General features: G+C 43.8%; 1 protein-coding gene across 1 annotated transcript; it reads left to right on the top strand.

Annotated features, from left to right (window-relative positions):
* Positions 1-203: 203 nt before the first annotated feature.
* LOC307209701 (parapinopsin-like) lies at positions 204-24,303 on the top strand (the record flags this gene model as incomplete). Its single annotated transcript, XM_079965081.1, has 4 exons — positions 204-531; positions 10,385-10,713; positions 22,131-22,373; positions 24,027-24,303. 4 exons carry the CDS (start codon positions 204-206, stop codon positions 24,162-24,164), a joined length of 1,038 nt encoding a protein of 345 aa, XP_079821207.1. The 3' UTR covers positions 24,165-24,303.
* Between the last annotated feature and the right edge of the window lie 1,861 nt (positions 24,304-26,164).

Raw genomic sequence — 26,164 nt, 5'->3', positions numbered from 1 at the left:
ATTATGATCAAAGAAATCCGGATCTAAGGATTTGCTTTAAATGTTGTGTAATCCATGGAATATCATGCCTTGTATTTCTTGAAACATCAAACGAGAAGGGGTTTCATAGTCATCTAGAGAAAAGAATGACTGGAGACTGACAGGTAGCACAACGCAAAAAAACTCAAATAGTATTTTATCTCAGCTTGGTGTCTTAACAACAAATGGATTCTCTGGACACCAATCCCTTGTCAGTGAATGTCAGCACAGGAAGAGTGGTCTTGATGCCTCGTATTGGTTACACTATAATTGCAATTATCATGGCAATATCTTGCACTTTATCAGTAATTCTAAATACAACCGTTATTGCAGTAACTATTAAGTACAGACAGCTTCGTCAGCCAATTAACTATTCCCTGGTCAATTTAGCCATAGCAGACCTTGGAGCAGCCTTGTTGGGAGGAACTCTGAATGTAGAAACAAATGCTGTTGGGTATTACAACCTGGGTAGAGTTGGCTGTGTCACCGAAGGCTTTTCTATGGCATTTTTTGGTGAGTACTTGTCTAAAACTGATTTGTTGTATCATAAGTTAGAAAGGAGCCAGATGCTAAAATGTTTAAAGTTAGCACAAGCAACTAAATTGTCTTTGCATGGTAGGAAGAGCAACAGATTTCTGTAAGACTCCTAGCTGTGCTAGCATTTCAACAATGCTGGTCTCTTATTTATTTTTCTCCCTATTGCAGCAAATATGCTTACAGTTTTAATATGTGTGTGTTTTAATATCATGCATTTTTTATCACAATCTTTTTAGCAGGTAGAGTTATGTCTTAAAAATAAAATTACATCTCTCTTAGCTTTGCATAGGTGCAAAATCAGGGGGTGGAAACGGAGCAAACTGGACCTTTGTTTCTGACTTTGCTATCAGTAATGCAGTTAGGTAATTTTAAATAGTCTTTGGTGGTAATGTCACTTCAAAATGTGCTGCATTTGGGAGCCCTCCTGCTGATTCTCCTGTGGGGGTGCCCTGAACCTCTGCCCCAAAATATTGCCTCTGTTTGCCATTCAATCGGTTGGTATTTAACTGTAGGAAGTTAAATAAGCCTCCATTGCTTCTCTGGGTGCACCACCTATCAAATAGAAATAGCTTTTGTCTTTACAGTATGTACCATATGTATGGCAATTATTTTACAAACCATTTATTATGGAATAGTCTTGGGAGTATTAACAACCTACCGCTAGTGCTGCAGAAAAGGGGAGGATTGTTGCTCCTTAGCTTTCACTATGTCCAGCAGCAGCTGTAGGGCTGTGGATATGATGGCAAGTGCACCTCTTCAAGCCACCTCTACTTCAGGATTGCTTTGCCTGTAGGTTTGTTTCCTTCTCTGTCCTCACTTCTCCTTTAATCAAGCCCTGTCTTCCCTCCATCTTTTAAAAATAACAACACTTAGAAATTAGGCAGCGTTTCCCCTAAAAGCTCAAAGCCCTTCGCATACTGTCTTTCAGTACATTTTAAATGTGCTGAAGATAAAGATGATATATGATGAATTAGTTAAGGAATAAACACTCATAAAGTTTTATTTTTAAAAATTATAACATGTCACATATTATTATCCAGAGGCGTAGGAAGGGAGGGCAGGAGGAGGAGGACCGCCCTGGGTGTCATACCTGAGGGGGGGTGACATTTGGTGCGCCTCCCACCCGCGACTCCCAAGCCTACCCCGAGCCGTCAGGGGAAGGGGGGAGCTGCGCCACTTTGCCTTCATTTTGACAGCTCGGGGGAGGCTTGGGAGTTGCGTGCGGGCAACACGCTGAATGTCACCCCCGGGTCAGTCACCCGCCTGCAACTCCCAAGACTACCCCGAGCCGTCGATGGGGGAGAGATTGACAAAAAAAATTCCGCACCAGGTACCACCTGACCTTGCTAGGTAAAGGTAAAGGGACCCCTGACCATTAGGTCCAGTCGTGACCAACTCTGGGGTTGTGGCGCTCATCTCGCTTTATTGGCCGAGGGAGCCGGCGTACGGCTTCCAGGTCATGTGGCCAGCATGACTAAGCCGCTTCTGGTGAACCAGAGGAGCGCACGGAAACGCCGTTTACCTTCCCGCCGGAGCGGTACTTATTTATCTACTTGCACTTGGACATGCTTTCGAACTGCTAGGTTGGCAGGAGCAGGGACTGACTGAGCAACGGGAGCTCACCCCGTCGCAGGGATTCGAACCACCGACCTTCTGATTGGCAAGTCCTAGGCTCTGTGATTTAACCCACAGCGCCACCCGCTACGCCTCTGTTATTATCCTCACATTACATGGGATGGGGGTTTTTGCTGAGGATAATAATAGAGACCCCTGAGTGAGTCCATTGCTAAGATTTGATCCAGGGACTTCCTGGCTCATACTACATGGACTTAACAATGGCAAAACAAAGCAATGAAACATTCATAATCTAACTTAGATTTAATTGACAAGACAACAGAATATGCTCAGGAAACATACATGTTCAAGCATACATGTTCACATTTTTATGTTAAATCTTTACTAATCAAGATACTGGCATGTTTTTAAAATGCTGCATTCCTTCTAAAAACATTTTCCTGAGATGAAATGTCATCTACTACACTATCAAAAATTCTATGCCCTTTGCTAAAGAACTCAGCTGAAATAATTGCCAACCTAGAAAGCACATATACTGTTAGTTGTTGCAATACCAAGGGCTATTGCTAAAAAATAAATAAAAAATCAAGGGTTTGTCAACATATAAAAGAGTTTTTTCACAATAGAGAAGCATTTCTTGAGAACAGTTGTGACAGAAATTTGGCTCCAGGCAAGCAAATCAAAAATAGCAGCTTCAGTGTGTTTCAGAAAAGAAATGGGTTTTTATAGTGATGCTCAAAATGTTTTTTTTTTTTTAAAGCTCCTGACATGTGAAAGCATGAGGTGTCACTCTCTTGGATGGAAGTGCAGTGACCCAAACATGGGGAGGGAGTTGTTCTAACAAAGCATTTCTAAAGAGCCTGTTTCTTCAGTGAAGATTATGAAATGAAGTTAGCCTTGTAAACTCCCTGTGAAAACAGCGGCATGATTCCCAAGCGCTAGAGTTTTGGATTTGATATCCCGCTTTATCACTACCCGAAGGAGTCTCAAAGCGGCTAACATTCTCCTTTCCCTTCCTCCCCCACAACAAACACTCTGTGAGGTGAGTGGGGCTGAGAGACTTCAAAGAAGTGTGACTGGCCCAAGGTCACCCAGCAGCTGCATGTGGAGGAGCGGAGACACGAACCCGGTTCCCCAGATTACGAGTCTACCACTCTTAACCACTACACCACACTGGCTAGGGCTTCAGAATGAGGGCCCACCAAGGAATCTAACTCCTTGTTCTTTCTTAACCTTCTTTCATGGATGCACTGTGTACCAGCAAACCCCCAGAGGGCCAGGCATTCAAATGATGGCTAATAATAAGAATAATAATTTATTTATATGCCACCCATCTGCCTGGGTTACAAAGTGCAAAGGCTGGCAATCTTTTTCTGTTAAGGGTCACATTCCCACGGTAGGTGGAGCCAGGATCTTTGATGAACGCAGCGAGAGACAAACGTGTCCTGGATTAACCTATAGAGATCACCATTCTCCGGTTTTTACCATGGCTCTCTCATATTAGAATTCCCAATCCTATGCAGGTCTTTTCAGGTGTAAGCTCCTCCAAGTTTTCTGGTGGCATGGTTTGGTTGTTTTTTTCCAGTTAAAGCACATGTAACACATGTAAAACTAATATAGCTACTATTCAAGAAAGCCAGAGAAGGAAAGTCATTTCCTCTACACACACACACACACACACACACACACACACAGAGAGAGAGAGAGAGAGAGAGAGAGCGCAGAAATCTATCAGTTTGCTCTTTCCCGCCAAGCCATACAACCAGATTTACTTATTTATTAAAAATCAATTAAATAAAACATTTCCCCTTCCAATTGTTCAGAAACTACTTTGAAACGAAGGGGGAGGGCTACTTTTAAAAACAAGGACAAAACTAGAGGGGGGGTGGAAAGAGGGCAAGGCAGGAGAAATATAACAGGAAGGAACTCTAGTGGAATGGAAGAATGGGGCACCATCCAAGAATGAAGTTAGGGGCTTCACAGGATTGCCCACGTAAAGTCCAAGCCACTTCAACTGCCTTCCCAAGCCACCCATGAGGTCCCATGCTGTTCCCAGGCCCTTTTGTATTGCTATTTTAAAAAGCTAAGCAGCAATTGAAGCTTCAGCTGTCCACCATAAATGGCATAATATTATAACATCAAGAATAGTTTCGTCCCATATAGTTCAGTAATGCTGCTACATTTGTTAATAGCTCTTGGTGTACCCAAAATGCCCTGGTTGGTACATACCAAGTTTCTCTTTTGCCCGAGAATGCAAACTGAACAACCCTCACTTCCAAACCACTATTACACACACCTACAGAATGGGAGAGTGTAGCACCCTGCTTGTGGTTAACGCTTAGCTGGAATGAAATATTCAACGCAGCAATAGAGAAATTAAAATAATAATTTATTTGTCAGACAAATAAATATGAGGCACAGTGGTATATGGTTACCAAGCTCTGGCCTGGCCTCTTGCCATTCTGGCCAGCACTTATATTTCCTTAATCCAGCCCCCTTGCTCCTCCTGTGGCTGCCTCTGTCCAATCAGCCTGGTTGAAATTCCTATTGGCTGTTTGCTAGAACCAATCACAAAAGATACACCCATTTCCTCATGCCCTTTTTTGGGAAACAAAAAGCTATATATTCTTCTATCTATAAATGACAAATAAGTAGTAATATATCTTACATGTGTCTCAACAAGGAACCTTAATTACCAGCTCACCTCTTGCCCTCCTTGCCCTCCAAAACAAATGGTTTAATCTTAAATTTTTATCTTAAACAGATGTCAAGGATCATCATTGAAAGATCTCCTTCCTTTGGAGGTCTCTAAACAAAAGCTTGACAACAATATGTGTGCTCTAAATGATGTTTCCTGCTTAGCAAGGGGGGCTGGGCTGGTGGCTGATGGCCCCTGTGATCTCTTCCAACTATATGAAATAAGAATCTAGCATAAGGATTTAACATTTCTTAGCTTCTAATTCCTTTGCATAATTACATTTAAGCCAATATATTTAATACATAACATAAATAACCTTTTAAAAGGAAAAGAAATCTTAAAAGGATCTCAGTTTAAGAAAGAAACAACTTTAGAAAAAGACTTCCCAAAATACTCTCTTCCTTTCTGCCAGCTAGATGCTTTTTCATTGCTCTTGACCTTTGAACCTTAGGAAAATATGGCTCAAGTTTAATGGGAGGCACATGGTTTTATTTTACTATTTACCCACTCTTAATTATGTTTATCTCTGCTTTTTTTATCTTCTGTAATATGTAGGGTCAGTGTAACCTTGGCTGTCAGCCTGTAATTCCCTTTTTACGACTTTGAGAATTGTTTTCTGCTATAAATCAGGGGGCCCCCTTGTTTAGGAGGAAAAACATTTTGCCAAGGTTCTTAGGCAGCTGCTCTTCTGCCTGGCATGAACATTTGAAAATCTTTAAGCTCATTTTAAGATACAGGCCCTGATCAAAATATAAGCTTGATAAAAATGCAGGCTTATGATTAGATGCCTCAAGAGGAGGCGAGAACCTTAGAAGCCAAACTACTTATTTATATAATGTTCCACAAAAGGCCCTTATATACTGTCCTCATATTATATTAAAATCGAATATGTTGTCCTTTCCTCTCTTGTACTAAGCCGTCATTTACATTAGGGGTATATTGATCCCTGTGAAGCTTTCTAAAATCACCCCCCTCCACCACATAAAAAAAGATTAATAATACAAGGTTGTCTCTGCAAATAGAAATGTGCAACTGACCCTAGTGGGCATCATTTGCACTTCTGCAATGTCAATCCTAGACAACTCCCCCCCCCCCCATTTCATTTATTGCATTTATGTATATCCCACCGTTTCTCCCAAGGTGCTCAAAGTGGCGTACATTGTTTCCCCCATCCCCAATTAATCCTCACAATGGGTAGATTAGACTGAGAGGCAGTGACTGGTCCAAAGTCACCCAGTGAGCTTCATGGCTGAGTAGGGGTATGAACCTTGGTCTCCCAGGTTCTAGTCCAACACTCTAACCACTGCACCACATTGGATTTCTATACAACACATTCTCTGTAGGGCTGTTCTTGACAACTATTAAAAGTCAAAGTGCTTTTCATCATATATTTATTTTGAGTTTATTTCTAGGTGCTGGTTTGACAGAAAGCCCTACATGGATTAGGCCAAGTGTATTATTCTTGACTATACCATCTGTCTTTGTGCCCGGTTTATACCAGTGTAGTGTTGTGTAGCATTGAGCTTGGAGTGGACAAGTTCATTGGGTGACTTAGGGCCAGTCACAGTGGCCTACTTTACACTGAAGTAAATTTGTGTTTAGGCCAGGCTTCCTCAACCTCGGTCCTTCAGATGTTTTGAGACTACAATTCCCATCATCCCTGACCACTGGTCCTGCTAGCTAGGGATCATGGGAGTTTTAGGCCAAAAACATCTACGGAAGAAGATTGGAAGAAGTTTAAAGACTATTTGCAGAAATATTGTAAAATTAATGAATGTTAGAATGATGTTGGAAAGAAATTAAATGGATTCCAGCTGTAATGCTAAGAGATATGGAAAATAAGGTTTTGAAATAAGTAAAAGAATTAATGGTGAGGATTTGCTGAACAAATAATCTGAATTGGAATATAAGAAAGGGAGGTGTGAGGAGGTCGGGAAAATAAGTTAAAAGAAAATAAGTGAACGGAAATTATACGTGTTTTTAAATTGTTTTTATTTCTGTATTTTTACATTTTTGTATTTTTGTATCTTTGTTGTTTCTTTTCTTTTTGTATCATTTTTGAAAACTTTAATAAATATCTTATAAAAAAAAAAACATCTGGAGGGCCGTGGTTGAGGAAGCCTGGTTTAGGCTATGCAACTTTACATGGCTGGCGTTCTCCCAGATTCCGACACTGTCAGGGCTGAGCTGTATGCAGCTGTCAGAGCACAGGAATAGGGAGCCAGGATTGTGCAAAGGAATTGGAGCAGGGAGCCCAAGTCACGAGCCCAAGCCAAAGAACTCTTCCAAATGCCTCATAGCTAGGAAATCCATTGTTGCTCAGGCAGACAACCAGCTTAAACCCTGCTGCAGACATTCAGTCCCAAACACTGGGATGGGGGAGGTTGCAGAAAACCTGAGGGGGGGGGAGAGAGACTAATAGGGTCATTCCTTCTCCCCCTCTGCTGCAATGATATTTAAGGGGTGGGAGTGGGGAGAGAATGAGTGAATGGGGTTTCAATATAAAACAGGCATATAGGATGCCTGCAAACTGCCTATTTAGAGGGACCCAGCTCACTTTTAAATCCATACAGCATTTTATGTACATTACAACAAAACTACTTTTTTTCTCATCTATCCCCCACAATGCACATTTCCTTTTTATATGCACCCGGCATCCTTTCTTTAAAAAATCAATCTTCATTGCCATTTCTAAGCTTGCCACACTGTCTATTTTTATGATGCAGTAATTAAAACGTGGCTCAGTATTCATGGGATGGCTTAACAAGACATTTTATAATCTCATCAGTTCTTTTACTTGCATCCAATTGTTCAGCCTAGGAGCTCAACTTCATATGGGCTGTCCTTAGAGAACTCTAATTTTTTATAGCATTTACTGGTGAATGAAACTTGCACTGTTTTCAACACTTTTCTTCCTGGTGCATTAAGAGATGACAGTTGAACTGAGATGAAGTATCAATAAGAAATTACACTTTACTAGCTGCAGTTAGTTGCTTGGAATACAAAGCTTTATATCTGACTAAGGAGTGAAGCCAGTATTTATCAATACAATAAAAGCGGGCAAATAAAAACACTGAATGCAGCACAATTACAAATCTCTGAGGATAGTTTTCTCAAAGCCGGCATCTTGATAGGAACAATCCTAAAGTGCATGTAGCCTGTTTCACTCTAGCTAGCCAGATTTTCCCAGGAAGGTCAATAGCCAAACATGAAGGCAACAGCTCTGCTCTGATGTTTCTCCACTCCCTACCCCAGGAACCAGCATTTACTGGCCCACAGATGAGCCATCTTTAACAGTGTGAGGAAAATGTGCAGTCTCCCATCTCTTCCTCTAGGAGGAGGAGTACCATATTTTGTTCAACCACAACTTGCTGTGTTATTTCAGCAGTGGAGGCTCATTATTTAGGGTGAATGGATCACTATCCCAAAAACCTCAGTCTGCCCTCAATCGGGCCCCACCTCCCTGTCTTCTTTCTTACACCAGGTTCCACTTACAAATTGATGCTCAATAAACAGGTTGTCTAGAAGTGACCACCATATCCCAATGTGCAGGTTCTTCATAGCTAGGGCCTGCTTCCTGAATGAGCTTAAAAGCCCCCTTAGACCTTTCTGCTCAAGATGGAAAAGTCAGGGTGAAGGGGGCATGCACGCACTCATTTAGTGAATGAAGCTGATATTATATATGAGTCTGCTTTAAAAGCAGGGGTGGGGAACTGGGTCCATCCAGCAGACCAGATCCTTATCTCTCCCACTCCACACAGGCCAAGTTTGACAGATGTGGAGCTGGTCTTCTAAAATCAAAATGATGTTGGGTAACCTGTATCTCACCCCCACCCCATGGTATGAAATCAAACTGTACAAAAGCAAAGGCAAAGTCCCATGCACAGTGATCTAACCAGTGGCTCTCTTCAAATATTCTGTTGTGTGTTGTATGAATGATGATGATGGTTATGTTGTTGTTCTGAATGAAGTGGCAAGCTATTAAAGCAGGTGATCCCAAGTTCTACTCTTATGGGTGAGGGATAAAAGTTTTACTCTACCACTTCTTCCACACTATGTAGAATTTTATAAACTTCCTTCATGTTCAAACTTAGCCTACCTCTTCTCTACACTAAAAGAGCTCCAAATGCTTTAACCTTGCAGCGCTGAGAGTTTTCTGCTCCTTTTCTTGCTCTAGAACTTCCTTCTTCAGGTAGAGTGTTAAAACTGTATGCAGTATTCCAGTGGGGTGGTACCATACATTTTTATATGGCAATTTATATTTGTTTTGCCAGAGTTTGTACTACTTTTAGTTCTTCTCATTTTGGCAAAACTTTCTCTTTTACAGATGCCCTTTTTGCCTTTTATAGCTTTCTGGACTCTGCTTGTTAAGCATACTTGTATCTTATTGGAATTATTGGTACCTTTCTAAATTTGCTATATACATTTTATCTCTGTGTCTATATTAATGATTTTTAAATAACTACCAAGCTTGCTGAAGAAATCTAACTTCCCTGGCTCTCTCTTTTAACTAATCTACTTAACTTTGGAAGTGGGGCAACTCCATTTAAAATTAAATGTGACCAAGCTAAATTTCCTGAATGTTGCATATATTAGCACTTAGTCTGTTTCTGAGTTCTGGTAACCCCTAAGTTAGATTACTTCAACATGCTATGCGTGGGACTGCCTTTAAAGACAGCAGAATTCAGTGGCCAGGTTGTAGCACCGATCCTGGCCCAATTGCACTATCTGCCAACTAGTTTCCCGGCCCGATTCAAAGTGCTAGTTTAGAATGATAAAGCCTTAAATAGCTCAGGAGTGCAATACGTCAAGGACCAACCCGGAGCCTACAATCATCATCTGAGGCCCTTCTTCATGTGCCCCCTCCACAAGAGGAATGTGGAATGGGTGTGGAATGCTTTGTGTGGAATGCTCTTCCCAGGGTGGCTTGCCTGGTGCCATTATTATACATCTTTAGATGGCAGCCAAAAACATCCCTCTATAACCAGGCCTTTGTCCCTTTTCCATGGCCTTTTAGAAGTGACAGAGGTGGGGAGATATTTTCAATGTATTTCCTCCCTGGTTTTAATATACCTATGTGGCTTTTGTTTGCTTGCTTGCAAATTGATTTGGGTTGCCTTGGGCAAGATAAAGCAATGGACAATTTTAATAAATAAGAAGTAGAAGAATCAGGTGATGCTATTGGAGTGTGGAACCTGTGACCTTCCAAATGTTGCTTGACCCCAAACTCCCACTAGCACAAGTCAATGGCCAATGGTCAGGGGATGATTGGAGCTGTGGTGCAACAGCACTTGGAGGGCCACACAGGTTCCCCATCCCTGATCCAGGAGATACTAGTTGAAAGTAATGTTGTCAATGGAAGGAAGATTTCTTGTGAAGGATGTAGTTCAAAGCTACAGCAGAATGTTGCAAATTCCTCACGCTGGCTCCCTAGAAAGGTAAGGATTTGAATGCATCGAGGCTCTTCAGAAATTCAAAAGTACCAGTTGTGATACAGTTTGTGTAATATTCTTAATATTAAAAGGAATGAATAACATATTTTCACTTCAATTGCAGGCATTGTGGCTTTATGCACCATAGCAGTGATAGCTATAGACCGTGCGATTGTGATCGGCAAGCCTATGGGAACACTTACTTTTACCACCAGGAAAGCCATGATTGGAGTTGCTGCGTCCTGGGTCTGGTCTCTCGTTTGGAACACTCCCCCTCTTTTTGGTTGGGGAGGATACCAGATGGAAGGTGTCATGACCTCCTGTGCTCCGGACTGGTACAACAGTGACCCTATTAATGTTTCCTATATTGTCTGCTACTTTCTATTCTGCTTTACAATTCCGTTCACTGCCATCTTGGTTTCCTATGGATATCTACTATGGACTCTGCGCCAGGTAGTGCTGCATTTCGTATTATGTTTTGCTTAATTTGCTGACCTTAAAAGTGTTTTAGCACCATTAAAAAAAATTCCAGAATTAAAATGTACTGACTCATTCAAAAGACAATCTGGCCCAAGGGCTTGAGCTACATTAAAAAACAACAACAACTGGGTCAATATCGGATACTTTATGTTGCATACCGTCATCATTCATTTTTTTTTTTTTATAATAATTTTTATTCGTTTTTCAAACAGATAACAAAAGTACCACAAAACAACATAATTTCCAACTGATCGTTTCATGCCCTTCTTTCTTTTGACTTCCCCATACCTCCCCATCCCTGCATTCTTGTTTAGTGATTCTTTAGCAATCCTTAGGTCCATTATCTTAATTCCCTTTCATAAAAGTTCCTTTAGTTTTTTTTGATTACTGCTGCAATTTCTTTACCTCTTACCCCCTGACATCTTAACATTCGTCAATTTTACAATTGTTCTTGAGATATATTTTAAATTTCTTCCAGTCCTCTTCCACTGTCTCTTTCCCCTGGTCACGGATTCTGCCCGTCATCTCGGCCAGTCCCATAAAGTCAATCACCTTTGTTTGCCATTCTTCCAGAGTAGGTAGTTCTTGCGTCTTCCAATACTTTGCCAGTAGAATTCTTGCTGCTGTGGTGGCATACATAAAGAAAATCCTATCCTTCTTTAACACCAATTGGCCAACCATGCCCAAGAGAAAAGCCTCTGGTTTCTTAGGAAAAGTCCACCTAAGGACCTTCTTAATTTCATTATAGATCATTTCCCAGAAAGCTTTAATCTTTGGGCAGGTCCACCAAAGGTGGTAAAAAGTGCCTTCAGTCTCATTACATTTCCAACACTTATTGTTAGGCAGATGATAAATTTTTGCAAGCTTGACTGGGGTCATGTACCACCGATAGATCATTTTCATAATATTTTCTTTTAAAGCATTACATGCAGTAAATTTGATACCGGTGGTCCATAACTGTTCCCAGTCAGCAAACATAATATCATGACCGATATCTTGTGCCCATTTAATCATAGCTGATTTCACCGTTTCATCCTGTGTATTCCATTTCAACAGCAAGTTATACATTTTTGATAAATTCTTAGTATTGGGTTCTGTAATGGTATTGTGTGGTTACTCGTGCGTAAACTGCCTCCACTTCGATTAGGTGGTTTGCTCAAACATGTTCAGGGTTAGAGCTCGCCCTCCGTGACCTGTTAGTCACTTGCAGAATCTGCCAGTGGGCGTTTCTTGAATCTCTTCCAGCATAAAAGCTGCTTGACCCCAAGTCTCCGCCTATGTTCCCTGCGCGGAACGCGTCTGCGCAAGTAAGGGGATGGCAAGGGCGTGCCAGCGCTCTCTCCGCTGGTTTCGGTTGAAGGGTCTTGGAGCCCTGACACCGATTCCTCCAGCTCCTCTCTATTGGTGTCACACTGAATTCCTTCCCCCAGACTGGTTCCCTCTCCGGCATCGCTCTGGAGCCCTGCCTCCGCTTCTCGCTCTGATGTCAGTTCCCTGACATCCACCTCCCCCCCAGGACCCCCTCCACCCCCGGCCTGACCCGGTGACGTGACCTTGTCCCCACCTTCAGCCGACGATGCAGGGAACCCTCGAAAGGAGCTGTCGTCATCGTCCGAGGACTCAAACCCCGCTTCCCACCCGCCCCGGTTTCTGACGGGAGGGGCTTCCCAATCTGATTCCTCCTCTCCTGACGACTCCCCTCCTTCCTCTGGCGACTCTGGAAAACCCACAAAATCCTCCTCCTCATCATCGGTGGTGGCAAATTGCTCCTCCCAGAATCTCCCCAGAGGTTTGGGCTTCCTCGGATACCTGTTGTGGAACTCTTCCACTAGATACCCACCATCTATTTCCCCTTCCGGAACCCACGTGTTTTCTGACTCGGGCTCCCCCTCCCACGCTACTAGATATTCCACCTGCCGCCCCCGCCACCGCGAATCCAGGATCTCCATTATCTGCTGGTGGTGTTCCTTCTCTTCCAGTGGTGGGTGTCTGAGCCCTTCTCCTCCTACCTCCCAGACTCTCCGCTCCCCTCGGTATGGCGAGAGCAGTGACCTATGAAATACCGGGTGGATTTTCATGTTGTCTGGCAACTTGAGCCTGAATGCCACCGGGTTGACTTGGTGTATCACCTCGAAAGGCCCCAGCCACTTCGGCCGGAGTTTCTTACACCCACCCTTGAAGGGCAATCCTTGAGTGGATAACCACACCCGGTCCCCCACCCTAATGGTCTCCCCTTCCCGGCGACGTTTATCCGCTTGCCTCTTGTACTCTTCCTTGGCCCTTTCCAGATTCATCTTAAGCTGCTGGTGCAGTGCTTCCATTTCTTCCACGAACTGCTCTGCGGCGGGCACGCTCCACTCTTCCTCCCCCCTCCCGGGAAAGGCCCTGGGGTGACACCCATAATTAGCCAAGAATGGGCTCATCCCCGTGGACACATGCTCCGCATTGTTATACGCAAACTCGGCCAGTGCTAGCTTATCTACCCAGTCGTTCTGCCTCTCGTTGACGTAACAGCGGAGATATTGCTGCAATATGCTGTTCGCCCTCTCTGCCTGCCCGTTAGTTTCCGGGTGCCTCGCCGTCGAGAATCCCACCTCCACCTGCAATAAGCTCATAAGCTTCCTCCAGAACCTCGAGGTAAATTGTTTCCCTCGATCAGAGATAACCCTTGAAGGAGCTCCATGCAACCTGAAGATGTGAGTAACAAACAGTTGTGCGGTTTCCTCGGCTGTCACTGCATGAGAGCATGATATAAAATGGCACATCTTGGTTAGCAGATCTACTACTACCATGACTGCTGTCTTACCTCTGGATTTGGGCAAATCTGTCATGAAATCTATTGATACCACCTCCCAGGGTCTCCCCGGCGTGGGCAAGGGTTCTAGTAACCCTGCCGGGGCTGCCCGCTCCCCCTTGGCTCTTTGGCAGCGGTCACACCCTCGTACATACTCTCGTACATCTTCCCTCACCTTCGGCCACCAAAACTCCCTAGTGACCAGTAACATGGTCTTGTGTTGCCCAAAGTGTCCCGCTGTGGGGTTGTCGTGAAGTTGTCGGAGCACCCTTTCCCGTAAGGCCCCCCCGGGCACATACATTGCTCCCTTGTAATACAATAACCCTTCCCTTACCTCGAAGTCCCCCCGGTCTCTCCCATTTTCCCTTAGTTCCCTGATTCTGGTTTGGGCAAATTCATCCTGGCGAATCAACTCGGTTAGTTCTCGTTTCCCAACCAACGCCCCCCCACAAACCCATCGTTCCTCAGGGAACACATGTCGAGCGTCCGGTGGTCTTCCTCCTTCCGTGTACTCTGGTTTCCGTGAAAGCGCGTCTGCTCTCACGTTCTCTTGCCCTGGCACGTACTTGATCTCAAAGAAGAACTTGGAGAACTCCTGTGCCCACCGAATCTGTCGCTGGTTGAGCACTCGCGCTGTCCTCCAGTATTCCAAGTTCTTGTGGTCAGTGCAAACCTGGATCTTGTGCTGAGCCCCTATCAGGAGATGTCTCCACTGGCGAAACGCGGCATAAATAGCTAACAGTTCACGATCGTACACCGTGTAGTTCTGTTCCGATTCGTTCAGCTTCCTTGAGTAGAAGGCGCACGGCCTCCATGTGTCTTGGGCCGGTCCCGGCTGGAGCAACACCGCTCCTATCGCTCTGTCCGACGCGTCGGTCTCTAGCCTCATCGGTTTCTGCAGATCCACATGCAGGAGCTGTTCCTCCGAGGCGAACGCCTGCTTTAGCCCCTCGAAGGCACGTTGGGCCCCTTCCGTCCAGACGAACTTCTTTTTGCTACTGAGACAATCCGTGATGGGTGCGGTTAAGTGGGCGAAGTTCTTGATGAACTTCCGGTAGAAGTTGCTGAACCCTAGGAACCTCTGCACATCCTTCCGGGTTTTGGGAGCCTTCCATTCGAGCACTGCTTGCACCTTGCCGGGGTCCATGGCTAGACCTCTGTCTGACAACCTGTATCCCAGAAATTCCACTTCCTTGGCGTGAAACTGGCACTTTTCCAGCTTGACCCACAGTTGGTGCTCTCGTAGCCTTTTCAGCACTTCCCTGACGTCCTGGACATGCTGTTTTTCATTGTCCGAATAGATCAGTACGTCGTCCAGAAATGCTACGCAGTTCTTGTACAGCAGGGGACCCAGCACATGGTGCATGAAGCTTTGAAAACAGGCAGAGCCTGACTGTAATCCAAATGGCATAACCAAATATTCAAAGGCCCCCAGGGGGGTGAACATGGTGGTTTTCCATTCGTCCCCCTCTCTCATTCGAATCAGATTGTAGGCCCCCCTAAGGTCCAGCTTGGTAAAAATCTTACCCTTCCTTACCCTGGTCAGAATATCATCAATTCTGGGCATTGGGAAGGTCACGGGTTCTGATACCAGGTTTAACCTTCGAAAGTCCACGATGAGCCTCAGCTGATCCGTGTGTTTTTTATCCACAAAAAACACAGGGCTGCCCCCCACTGCCTTAGATTCTCTTATAAACCCCCTTTTCAAGTTCTTGTCTATAAAGTCTCGCAACTCCTGCATCTCTCTGTCGGACATGGCATACAGCTTACCCACCGGCAGCTGTGCTCCAGGGAGAAGGTTGATTTGGCAGTCGAAGGGCCTATGTGGCGGCAGCCTGTCCGCTTCCCTCTCGCTGAAGACCTCTTGTAAGTCTGCGTACTGTGGCGGCACCTTCCCTTTCTGCTCCAGCGTGGTTGCTGCTGCTCTGGCCAACCTCACCCTGGGCTTCTCCCCTCCTAGACAGTGTTCCAAACAGTGGGCTGACCCGAAGGTGACCGTGCGTTGGTGCCACGCCACCACTGGATCATGTAGCACTAGCCAGCTCATCCCCAGTATTATTGGGGGTCCCGCCAGTGTGGCCACATGAAAGGCTATGGTTTCTGTGTGCCTGGACACACTCATTCTCATAGGCGGGGTTTGATGTGTCACCTCTCCCCCTAGCAACTCTCTGCCATCTATCGTGGTGACTTGGAGTGGGAAATCCAGTGGCAGCAAGTGGATCTGGTGCTCCAGCGCAAACTCCTTACTAAAAAAATTACAGGAGCTCCCTGAGTCCAACATTGCCTTCACCTTGACTGGGTGCCCATTTGGGAGTTCTAGCGTCACCTCTATCGCTATAGAAACCTTGGGTGGGTCCGGTTGGGGCACTTCAATTAGTTGCTCGCTTGGCTGCTGCGCCCCCCTGTGGGCAGTCAAGCGCTAGCGTTTTCCTGCACCTTGTCTTCTGCCCCCTCCCCCTCATTTCCAGCGGCCCCCACCATCCCTTGCCAAGCCTTTCTTTGTGGGCAGACCCTGGCAAAGTGTCCTGGCCGTTGGCAGAGGAAACATTTCTTGGAGTTTCTCCCAGCCTTTGCTTCCCTTTTGACTATTTGTTGGGCGCTCGGCACCTCGCGTGCGCGCGCCCCATCAATTTCCATTGGCACCACGTCATTGGAAGGCTGCCTTGGCATCTCAGGAATGCGGTAGTCAGGACAACGCTCCCCTCTCCCTTCCCGCCTTTCCAAAGCGCGCGCTTCCTGGCGAGAGCCTATCGCCAGCGCAGATTTTGTCAGCTGATCCATAGTCTCCGGGCAGGGCGCGCGGGAGAGCTCATCTTTAACGGCTGGGGACAACCCCTCCTCAAACAGCATTCGTATGGGCGGGCTGTCCATATCCCATTCGAGCCTGTGTATTAGCATCGCAAAGCGGGACCAATAGTCTCTAACGGAAAGGTCCCCCTGCTTACATCTCATCAGCTCCCGTTGGGTCACACTCTCCCCCAATTGGCTGGAATACATAGCGTCCATCGCCTGAAAAAACTTCCGGACGTCCTTCATGGCGGGGTTATGCGCGGCCATTAGGGGTCTAACCCATTCCCTCGCGCTGCCCTCAAGATGCCCCACGATGTAAGCCACTTGCGCCGCCTCGTCAGCAAAATCATCATGCTGCAGCTGCAGTGCGTACTCTATTTCTGTCCGGAATCCATTATATTCTTGGGGTTTTCCCCCAAACTTGTGTACCAGTCCGGGCACCTTCTTTGCCACTGGGGTGGGTCTCACCTGCGCGTCCTGGGTGCGCCTCTCGTCCAGCCGCGCCATCAGCAGTGCTACATGCCGTTCCAGCTCCTGGTTCCTCTTCACCAGGTCCTGCGCCCCCGCAGCTGCCTCCGCTGCCCCGGCGCCTCCTGTCTGGCTCATGTTTCCACTGCTTACTCACGAGTAACAGCAAGTGACTGGCAGATTGCTGTAATGGTATTGTGTGGTTACTCGTGCGTAAACTGCCTCCACTTCGATTAGGTGGTTTGCTCAAACATGTTCAGGGTTAGAGCTCGCCCTCCGTGACCTGTTAGTCACTTGCAGAATCTGCCAGTGGGCGTTTCTTGAATCTCTTCCAGCATAAAAGCTGCTTGACCCCAAGTCTCCGCCTATGTTCCCTGCGCGGAACGCGTCTGCGCAAGTAAGGGGATGGCAAGGGCGTGCCAGCGCTCTCTCCGCTGGTTTCGGTTGAAGGGTCTTGGAGCCCTGACACCGATTCCTCCAGCTCCTCTCTATTGGTGTCACACTGAATTCCTTCCCCCAGACTGGTTCCCTCTCCGGCATCGCTCTGGAGCCCTGCCTCCGCTTCTCGCTCTGATGTCAGTTCCCTGACAGGTTCCAACAGTTCTGTTTCTAATTTTGACTTCTCTTTCTGAAATCCTATTTTTCTGTCCTGTTTAAATGTCTCATTTATCTGATGATAATGCAAGCAATCTCGAACCTTAGGCTTTAGTTTCTCATAACTCTGAAGTTTCACCCTTTCACCATCATATTCTAAAATTTCATGATATTTTGGCCATTTAGAGTCCATATTAAGCTTTTTTACTTCCCTAGCTTCCATTGGTGACACCCACCTAGGGGTTTTACTTTCCAGCAGATCTTTATATCTAATCCAAACGTTATACAATGCTTTCCTCACAATATGGTTTTTAAAACTTTTGTACACCTTTACCTTGTCATACCATAAATATGCATGCCAACCAAAACTATTGTCGTACCCTTCCAGGTCCAAAATGTCAGTGTTCTCAAGAAGTAGCCAGTGTTTCAACCAGCAGAAAGCTGCCGATTCATAGTAAAGTCTTAAGTCCGGCAGGGCAAACCCCCCTCTATCCTTTGCATCAGTTAAAATCTTAAATTTAATTCTGGGCTTTTTGCCCTGCCAGACAAATTTTGATATGTCTTTCTGCCACTACTTGAAACAATCCATCCTGTCCAAAATCTGTAACGTCTGAAATAAAAACAGCATTCTAGGCAATACATTCATCTTAATAGTAGCAATTCGGCCTAACAAGGAAAGTTTCAACCTTGACCATATTTCCAGATCTTTCTTAACCTCTGCCCAAGTTTTTTCATAATTATCCTTAAATAAATTCACATTCTTGGATGTTAAGTTTAACCCCAGGTATTTTACCCTTTTTGTTATTTCCAGGCCTGTTTCATTCTGAAAACTCTCTCTTTCTTCCATTGTTAAGTTTTTTTCCAACACTTTCGTTTTTTGTTTGTTCAATTTAAAACCTGCTACTCGACCAAATATTTCAATTAATTCTAATACTCTTTTAGTACTAGTGTCTGGCTGTTGCAAAGTCAATACTAGGTCATCTAGTATTTAGCCGTCAGGCCATCTGGTCCTGGTGATTTTCCCAATTTCATATTTTGAATGGCACCCTCTATTTCTTGTTCTGTTATTTCCTCATTTAGAGTCCTTTTACTTTGTTCTGGAATTTTTGGTAAGCCGTATTTTCTGATGAATTCTTCTATTTCTTGTTCATTAATTGGCCCTTGTGCATACAATTTCTTAAAAAAGCTTTGAAAGCAATTGTTTATCTCATTAGGTTTGTGGATAATTTTCCCATCCATTTCTAAACTGGTTACCGTGTTCATTTTCTGCCTTTTCTTCAATTGCCATGACAGAAGTTTCCCACACTTGTCCGCTGATTCGAAGGTTCTTTGTCTCATTTGCTTTATCTTCCATTCTATTTGTTGGTTCATGAGCTCCATGTACTGCATCTGATAAAACTTTATTTCTCTCAGAATCTCATGAGACTTTGGTTTGGACCTCAATTTCTTCTCTCCTTCTTTTATTTTTTCTAGGATTTTTTCCTTCCTCTCATTTTGTTGCTTCCTCTTTATAGAGTTCTGTTGAATTAGGAAACCTCGCATCACGGCTTTGCTTGCGTCCCAAATTATTCTTTTCTCCACATCTGTTTTCCTGTTAATCTCGAAATAATCTTTTAATGTTTTAAGGGCCTTCTTATGGATCTCTTCATCCTTAAATAGGGTGTCATTCATTCTCCATCTAAAGGATCCAGTTGTTGTTAGTTTCATCTCCATCTTCACCGCATTATGGTCGGAGCAAGTTTTTGGGCATATTTCTACTTTTTTTGTTCTTGACGCCAGACTACTAGAAATCCAAATTTGGTCTATTCTTGTCCATGTCATTTTTGCCTCAGAGAAGAAAGTTCCCTCTCTCTCTAGAGGATTCCTTGTTCTCCAAATATCAATCAAGTCCAGAGTTTCAGTCATTTCAAAAAAGATCTTTGGTAGTCTCCCTTCTTTTGAGATCACTTGTCTCTGTGCCTTATCCATGTTTGTTGAGACAACTCCATTCATATCCCCCATCATTACGATTTTATAGTCTATGAAATCAACTAGTGTCTCATGCAACTTCTTAAAGAATTCGGCCTTCCCCTCATTTGGGGCATATACTCCAACAATCAGGATTTTTTCTCCTTGAATTTGTATTTCAATTGCCAGGTATCTTCCTTGTTCATCTTTAAATATCAATTTTGGGGCCAATTTTTCCTTTGCATAGATCACCACACCTCTTTTCTTCACTTTGTCTGATGAAATAAATTCTTGACCAAGTCTCTTATTTGTCAATAATTTCCTGTTTATCCTGGCAATATGGGTTTCTTGCAAACATATTATATCTAATTGTTCTCTCTTCAAGATGTGAAAAACTTGTCGTCTTTTTCGAGGAAGGTTCAAGCCATTACAGTTCCAACTAAGAAGTTGCAGAGACATTTTGTGTTTAGGTAGCTGTTCCTCCAACTGCTCCAAGCTTCTGTTCTTCCTCCGATGGTGGTGGTAAAAGTCCAAATGATAGATTTGCTATATCAGGTGGTTCTTTCTCCTCTGCAGTTCCTTTCTGCAAATCCTCCAGGTATCTCTCCAGAAATTGTTCTTTGTCCTGAATTGTTTTTATTTTGATCTTTCTTCCTTTAAAGTTAAAGGATAGTCCTTGTGGGAACTCCCATCTGAATGGTATGGTATTTTTCTTCAGCAGGTCTGCTAGGTTCTTATAGTAGGTCCTCACCTCTAAAATATATTTGGGGATGTCCCTAAAAATCTGTATCTGACAGTTTTGGATCACCAGTGCCTTTTGATAATGCAAGTTCAATATTCTATCTCTTTCTTCTTTTGATCTCAGTGTAATTAAACAATCCCTTGGTTTCTTGTCCTGCCTCCTGCCCAGCCGAAAGGCTGTTGTTATCTCAAATTCTTCATCTTCCGCCCATTCCTCATGCCAAAAGGCTGCAAAATTCTCTGTAAGGAATTCCACAAGATTTTCCCCTTCCCCTTCAGGAACCAATCTAAGTTTTAGATTCTTCTCTTTCCTCTTTCCGTCATCATTCAAGGAATCGGAGCACATGGAATCTGAATTTAGGCAAATGTTAAACTGGTGTGCTTAGACTTCACTAAGCATGGGTGCTCATATCTTACATATTTTCCATACCAAAGCATAATTTCATTAACGATTTATCTGTGATTCAGATTCACACATAGCATTGGGGCTGCTTTTGCCACTCACAAGGGCTGCGTGCGCACACACATTAATGTGTGCAATATAAGATAATGTTAGGTGCTCCTAGATCCATCACTGTCACTGGAAGCACAGGTGTCCTCTAGTGTCCATGCATTGGTAACTTCAAATGTGTATTAGTGCAATGTGCTCTATGTGGAGCTATCCTTGCAGCTGGTGCATAATGTGGTAGTTGGGTTGCTTGTGGTGGCAAACCAGTGGCAACATATTACAACACCTTGTTTGTGGGATTTGCTCTGGCTGCCAGTCTGCTACTGAAGCAAGCACAGATTTGCTGAACAGAAACCCACACCACAGGTTATCAGGGGAACTGGCTATGAGACAAATTACTGCATTGTATTTGGAAGGTGTTCTCAGTGCTAGTTCAAATTTTCAAAAGGTTGTAGGTTCAGTCTTCTGTGGCTTCAAGTCGGATGGGGAAAGGTTCTTGCCTGAAACCCTGGAGAGCCACTGCCAGTCCGTGTTGGCACTCCTCAGCTAGATGGAACAATGGTCTGACTTGGTATAAGGCAGCTTCTCACATTCCTGGCTTTGAAAAGTGTTTACAATTTGTTTTAAATTCACCCTCTTAACTAAACGCCAAAACAGATATTTCCCCTCACATTTATCAAGCAAACCTTCTGTGTATAACATATGGAGCACTTCTTTAAAGTCTGCTCAGATGAAAAAACAAAAACAGGCCTACAAGGAATTTATCTGTCCATCACACGGCCAGTTTCCATGTGGTAATGGAGTTTGGTCCGTGCCTTTACTGCTTTCCTCGCTGCCACAATAGAGCGTTCAGGCCCAGACCCTGTAGCATTCCTGTACTGTATCTTGGCAAATTGCATTTCCTCTGGCGTGCCTTTTTCCATCATATGCTATGTTTAAGGGAGAACTTTGGTCACTCTGGATTTCTCATTTCTTCCCTACCTCCTGTAACTTATTTTCACTGCGCTTTCCAATCTTTGGCCTCCCAACCTTGTACTCACAGCTGCTCCTTTTCCCAGCTTTTGCAGCCAAATGTCTTTTACGTGAACTCGTAAGACTACGCAGTTGCGAACATTTGGAGGCAGACAGACTGAATCAAGGGTACCCAATGTGCTACCCTCTAGATGCTGATGGACTTCAGCTCCTATCAGTCCCTGCCAGCTTGGCCAACGGTCAAGAATGATGGGAGTTGTAGTCTATAATGGCTGGAGGGGACCACATTAACTATTCCTGTTCTAAGACATCATATCAGCTCAGACCATGGATGCCACTGTCACCTTTACATGTCAGATTGCCAGTATCCATACACTTGCTTCTGCATCCCTCAACACCTGTTCAGACTGGATATTTGCAAATTAGCAGATTATTACAAAAGCCTCCTGTTCTCTCTTTCCCAAAATAAACTTGCTCTGTAAAGGCTGACCTGAACTTCCTGCTGGCATGCAGAATAAAACATTCTTAAGCACTTCCACATGAACTGTCATCCTATTCTTTTATGTGCAATGAAATGTAATTACACTGATGTATGTCCTATTTTTGATAGGTATTGAATGTGCTATTTTTAACTAGGTTGCTAAAGTTGGAGTAGCTCAACGAGGCTCAACAACGAAAGCGGAAGCTCAAGTGTCACGGATGGTGATAGTCATGGTGATGGCATTCTTGATTTGCTGGCTCCCTTACGCAACTTTTGCCCTGGTAGTTGTGGGTAATCCTCAAATCTACATTAATCCTATTATAGCCACCATTCCTATGTACCTGGCGAAAAGCAGCACGTTCTATAATCCAGTCATCTACATTTTTATGAACAAGCAGGTGAGTTTAAACTCAATATGATCTGTGGAGCATGAAAATCAAAGTATAAATATTGTATAGGCTCAACATCCATTGGGAGTCTTTTTTTAAAAAAAAAAATCCACCACCCTGTGAATTTTACTTCCAAATCCCTCTGCTCGCTCTTCTGAACTACACTGCAAAATAAAATCCGCTGCCCTGATCTTAACCCCCGCCCCGCATGATATGTAGAGTATACTATACCACAAATCATCTATCTGCAGGTCTGGACTTTCTCAAGTAAATGAAATTGCTTACATTGCTTTTATATCTATTCAGGCATGCCAGCTTTCCTAGCGGGCTCACAGGGATGGTACACATTGCAAAAAGGGAAATGTTCTCCAACCAAGAATTTTGTATGTGCTTGACCTGCTTTTTAGGTTGCACAACAGATCAAACACACGTTGCTGTCTGTTCACTAGTCAGGAAGTAAATCGAGCAATACAAAACATTATTGTGCACAAAGAATATAGCATAATGCTCTGGTGGGTTTGTCCCAGGATTGCCTTAAAGCTGCCTGCGGTATGTGCAGAATTATTTTCTATGCTGCCACCTTGTGGCTAAATGAATTCTTATTATAATGATTTCCTTCTGAATAATCTAAGGATGGCATTTGCACTTCTTCCTGCTGATATAGCTGATGTGGTCAGGTGTGTTGACAATTTGGCATTATAAGAGAAAGTAATGCCTAAGTATTGGAAGGTCTTAGTCTGTTCAATGGCGTTTCCCTTTACGCTCCAATTATCTTTCCTGAAGGAGCGGTTAAAATGTACAATTTTGGTTTTGGCAAAGTTAATTGTTAATAGCTCAGTGTTACATTGGTCACTAAACTTTCCTAAGGCACGTTTCAGACCCACTTTGGTTTGAGAGAGAACAGCGTCATCCGCATACATTAAAACTGGTACTTTTCTGCCGTTAGAGAACACGGGGGGATGGGTTTCGATTTCACGGCAACATGTGACCAGGGAGTTAACATAGATGTTAAATAAAAATGGGGCTAATAGACATCCTTGTCTAACTCCTCTTTGGACTGGGATTTCTCTAGAGAGTCTGCCGTCCTGTGCGAGTCTTATCTGGAGGGTATTGTTCTCATGAAGCTTAATCATCAGAAGTAATAACCTTCTGTTAATACCCATATTGGCCAATTTGGCCCAGAGCCTACCCCTGGATACAGAATCAAATGCTGCCTTTAGGTCCACAAAGGCCGCATACATTATCTACTTGCACTTTGACGTGCTTTCGAACTGCTAGGTGGGCAGGAGCTGGGACCGAAAGACGGGAGCTCACCCCACCGCGGGGATTCGAACCGCTGACCATGCGATCGGCAAGCCCTAGGCGCTGAGGTTTTACCCACAGCGCCACCCACGTCCCCATATATTAATAACAAATAAAAAAACGCAACAGAGCTAGGAAGCACTAAGCCCATAGAATACAATGGTCTTAAGCATGCCTAAATCTGTGCTGGATTTAAACTTAAATATCATTTTAATAGTAAATGAGTCTTTTGACATACATACTTACTTAAAGATGATAAATACTTATTGCTTAGAAATTTATGTGTTTGTGTACATGAATGACGTATAATCAATCAAATGTGGCATGAGCCAAAAGTAAATTTGTACTGTTCATTTCCAGTTCCGCGATTGTCTCGTTAGGTGTCTCCTGTGTGGAAAAAATCCATGTGCTTCCAATCAAGTGGATGAAACTGATCTAGAAGTTTCTACTGTTGCCCCTGCTTCCTCTTCAAGATGCGGCAAAGTTTCTCCACAGTAGAACACAATTCAATATATGTATTTTTATTGACTTAGAGTAGAGCGCTCTGCATGTTTCCTCAGAAGTAAGTCCCACTGGGTTTAGTGAGGCTTACTCCTCTATATGTGTGTTTTAGCACTGGAGCTCTTGTTATCCTCTTTTTCTTTCTTTTCCAGTTATTGTCTAATGCAAAATCTGAAAGCCTGACAACTCTTTCTTGGCCTTTGAGTCTTTTTGTGAAAGGTGGTTTTATGGTGTATAAAACATCCTGCAAATAATCACTATGTTTGGTAGTGTTGCTTCTACTAGCATTTATTAATATATTTAATATCTCATTTACACTTTAAGGCACCTGAGGTAGCATCCAGCAGTTAAAAATAATATTGGAAAAAATAACAATAAAATACAAATACAAAGACTCAACAGCAGTTAAATGTTTAAAAGCAACAATCAAGAACAAACACAAATGATATGCAAGCATAAATCAAATGCAAATTAGGAATCAAATCAAATGCAAACAGTAAAAGCCCACAGGGCATGAGAGAAACAATTAACTGAAGTTCAAAAGAATAAAGTTGTTCTAAGTCGCTGGTGGAAAACAATGAGAGGGAGCAAGACTATACAGATGGCCACATCCCACTATCTCACTAGCTGGGAATAGAAAGCAGTATCTACTGCAATGATTTCAAAAGGCCCTATAAATATCAATTTATCAGCAGTCGTATCTTCTGTTCTCCAGTCCCTGTATACTGGAGAGATAAGAAGATGAGCTTGCTCGATCAAGCCATTGACCCATCTAGGCCTGCATCGTGTTCTCACAGAGGTCAACCAGATGCCTATGGGAAGGCTTCAAGCTAGACTTGAGCACAACAGCACTCTACCTTCTTTTTAGTTTTTGAGGCTTAGGGCCACGAAAGTAGGAATGGAAAGTTATGCTTTTGCAGCAGATCAATCTGCTGTTAAAATGATCAGCAACAGATAACAGATGAGATGTAGAATTAGGTGCACCTTTTAGATAGATTCACAATGCATTTGTAGACAGAGCCTATACTCTAACCCTCATCTTTGTGGGCTGCAAACCACCACCACTCAGCTTAAGCAGCAATTACGCTTAGAAATAAACTTCTATCGACACGAATATCCTTTTTCCTAAGCTTAAATGCTGCATGGGGAGCAGGAACAAACTGGATCCAAAGCATCCACTAGAGGCCACATATGACCTGCAGGCCTGAAGGTCCCCATCTGCACTACAGAGAGGCAACTCTTTGAAAACAACCGAAGTATAGTGTCCCAATCAAGGGAAGTAATATTCCCACTCTAGCCTGCCTTGGTCAAACCACACCTAGAGTACTATGTCCAGTTCTGGGCAATTTAAGGATACTGACAAGCTGGGACATATACAGAGAAGGGGGACCAAGATGATCAAGGGTCTGGAAACCAAGCCTTATGAGGAACAGATGAGGGAGTTGAGTATGTTTAGCCTGGAAAAGAGAAGACTGAGAGAATGTATGATAGCCATTTTCAAATATCAAAAGGGCTGTCACATGGAAGATGGAGCAAGCTTGTTTTCTCCTGCTCTGGAGGCTAGGACTTAAACCAAGGGATTAAAGTTACAAGAAAGGAGGTTTCAATTAAACATCAGGAATAACTTTCTGACAGTAAGAGCTGTTTGACAGTGGAACAGACTCCCATGAGAGATTCTCCTTCCCTGGAGAATTTTAAGCAGAGGTTGGATGGCCATCTGTCATGTATGATCTACATGAGATTCCTGCATTAGAAGGGGTTAGACTAGATGTCTCTCAGGGTCCCTTCCTACTCTACCATTCTATGATTCTATGTTAGGACATGTCTGAATCAGCATAGTATTAGGCTTGCAGATCTGCTCCTGGTGTTCAGGCCACTGAGTACAAGGACCCCTGAGTGATGAACAAGTACTGTGGCAAATGGCGCTTTTTAATTGCCCATCTCCAGGTAGGGCAGAGAAAGAACCCTGCCTTCCTGGATCTCCACTGCCGGTCAGT

This window comes from Podarcis cretensis, assembly GCF_951804945.1.
Source record: "Podarcis cretensis genome assembly, chromosome: 2".
In the NCBI taxonomy this organism is placed as follows: domain Eukaryota; kingdom Metazoa; phylum Chordata; class Lepidosauria; order Squamata; family Lacertidae; genus Podarcis; species Podarcis cretensis.
This window is presented reverse-complemented; position numbering and strand designations above follow the sequence as displayed.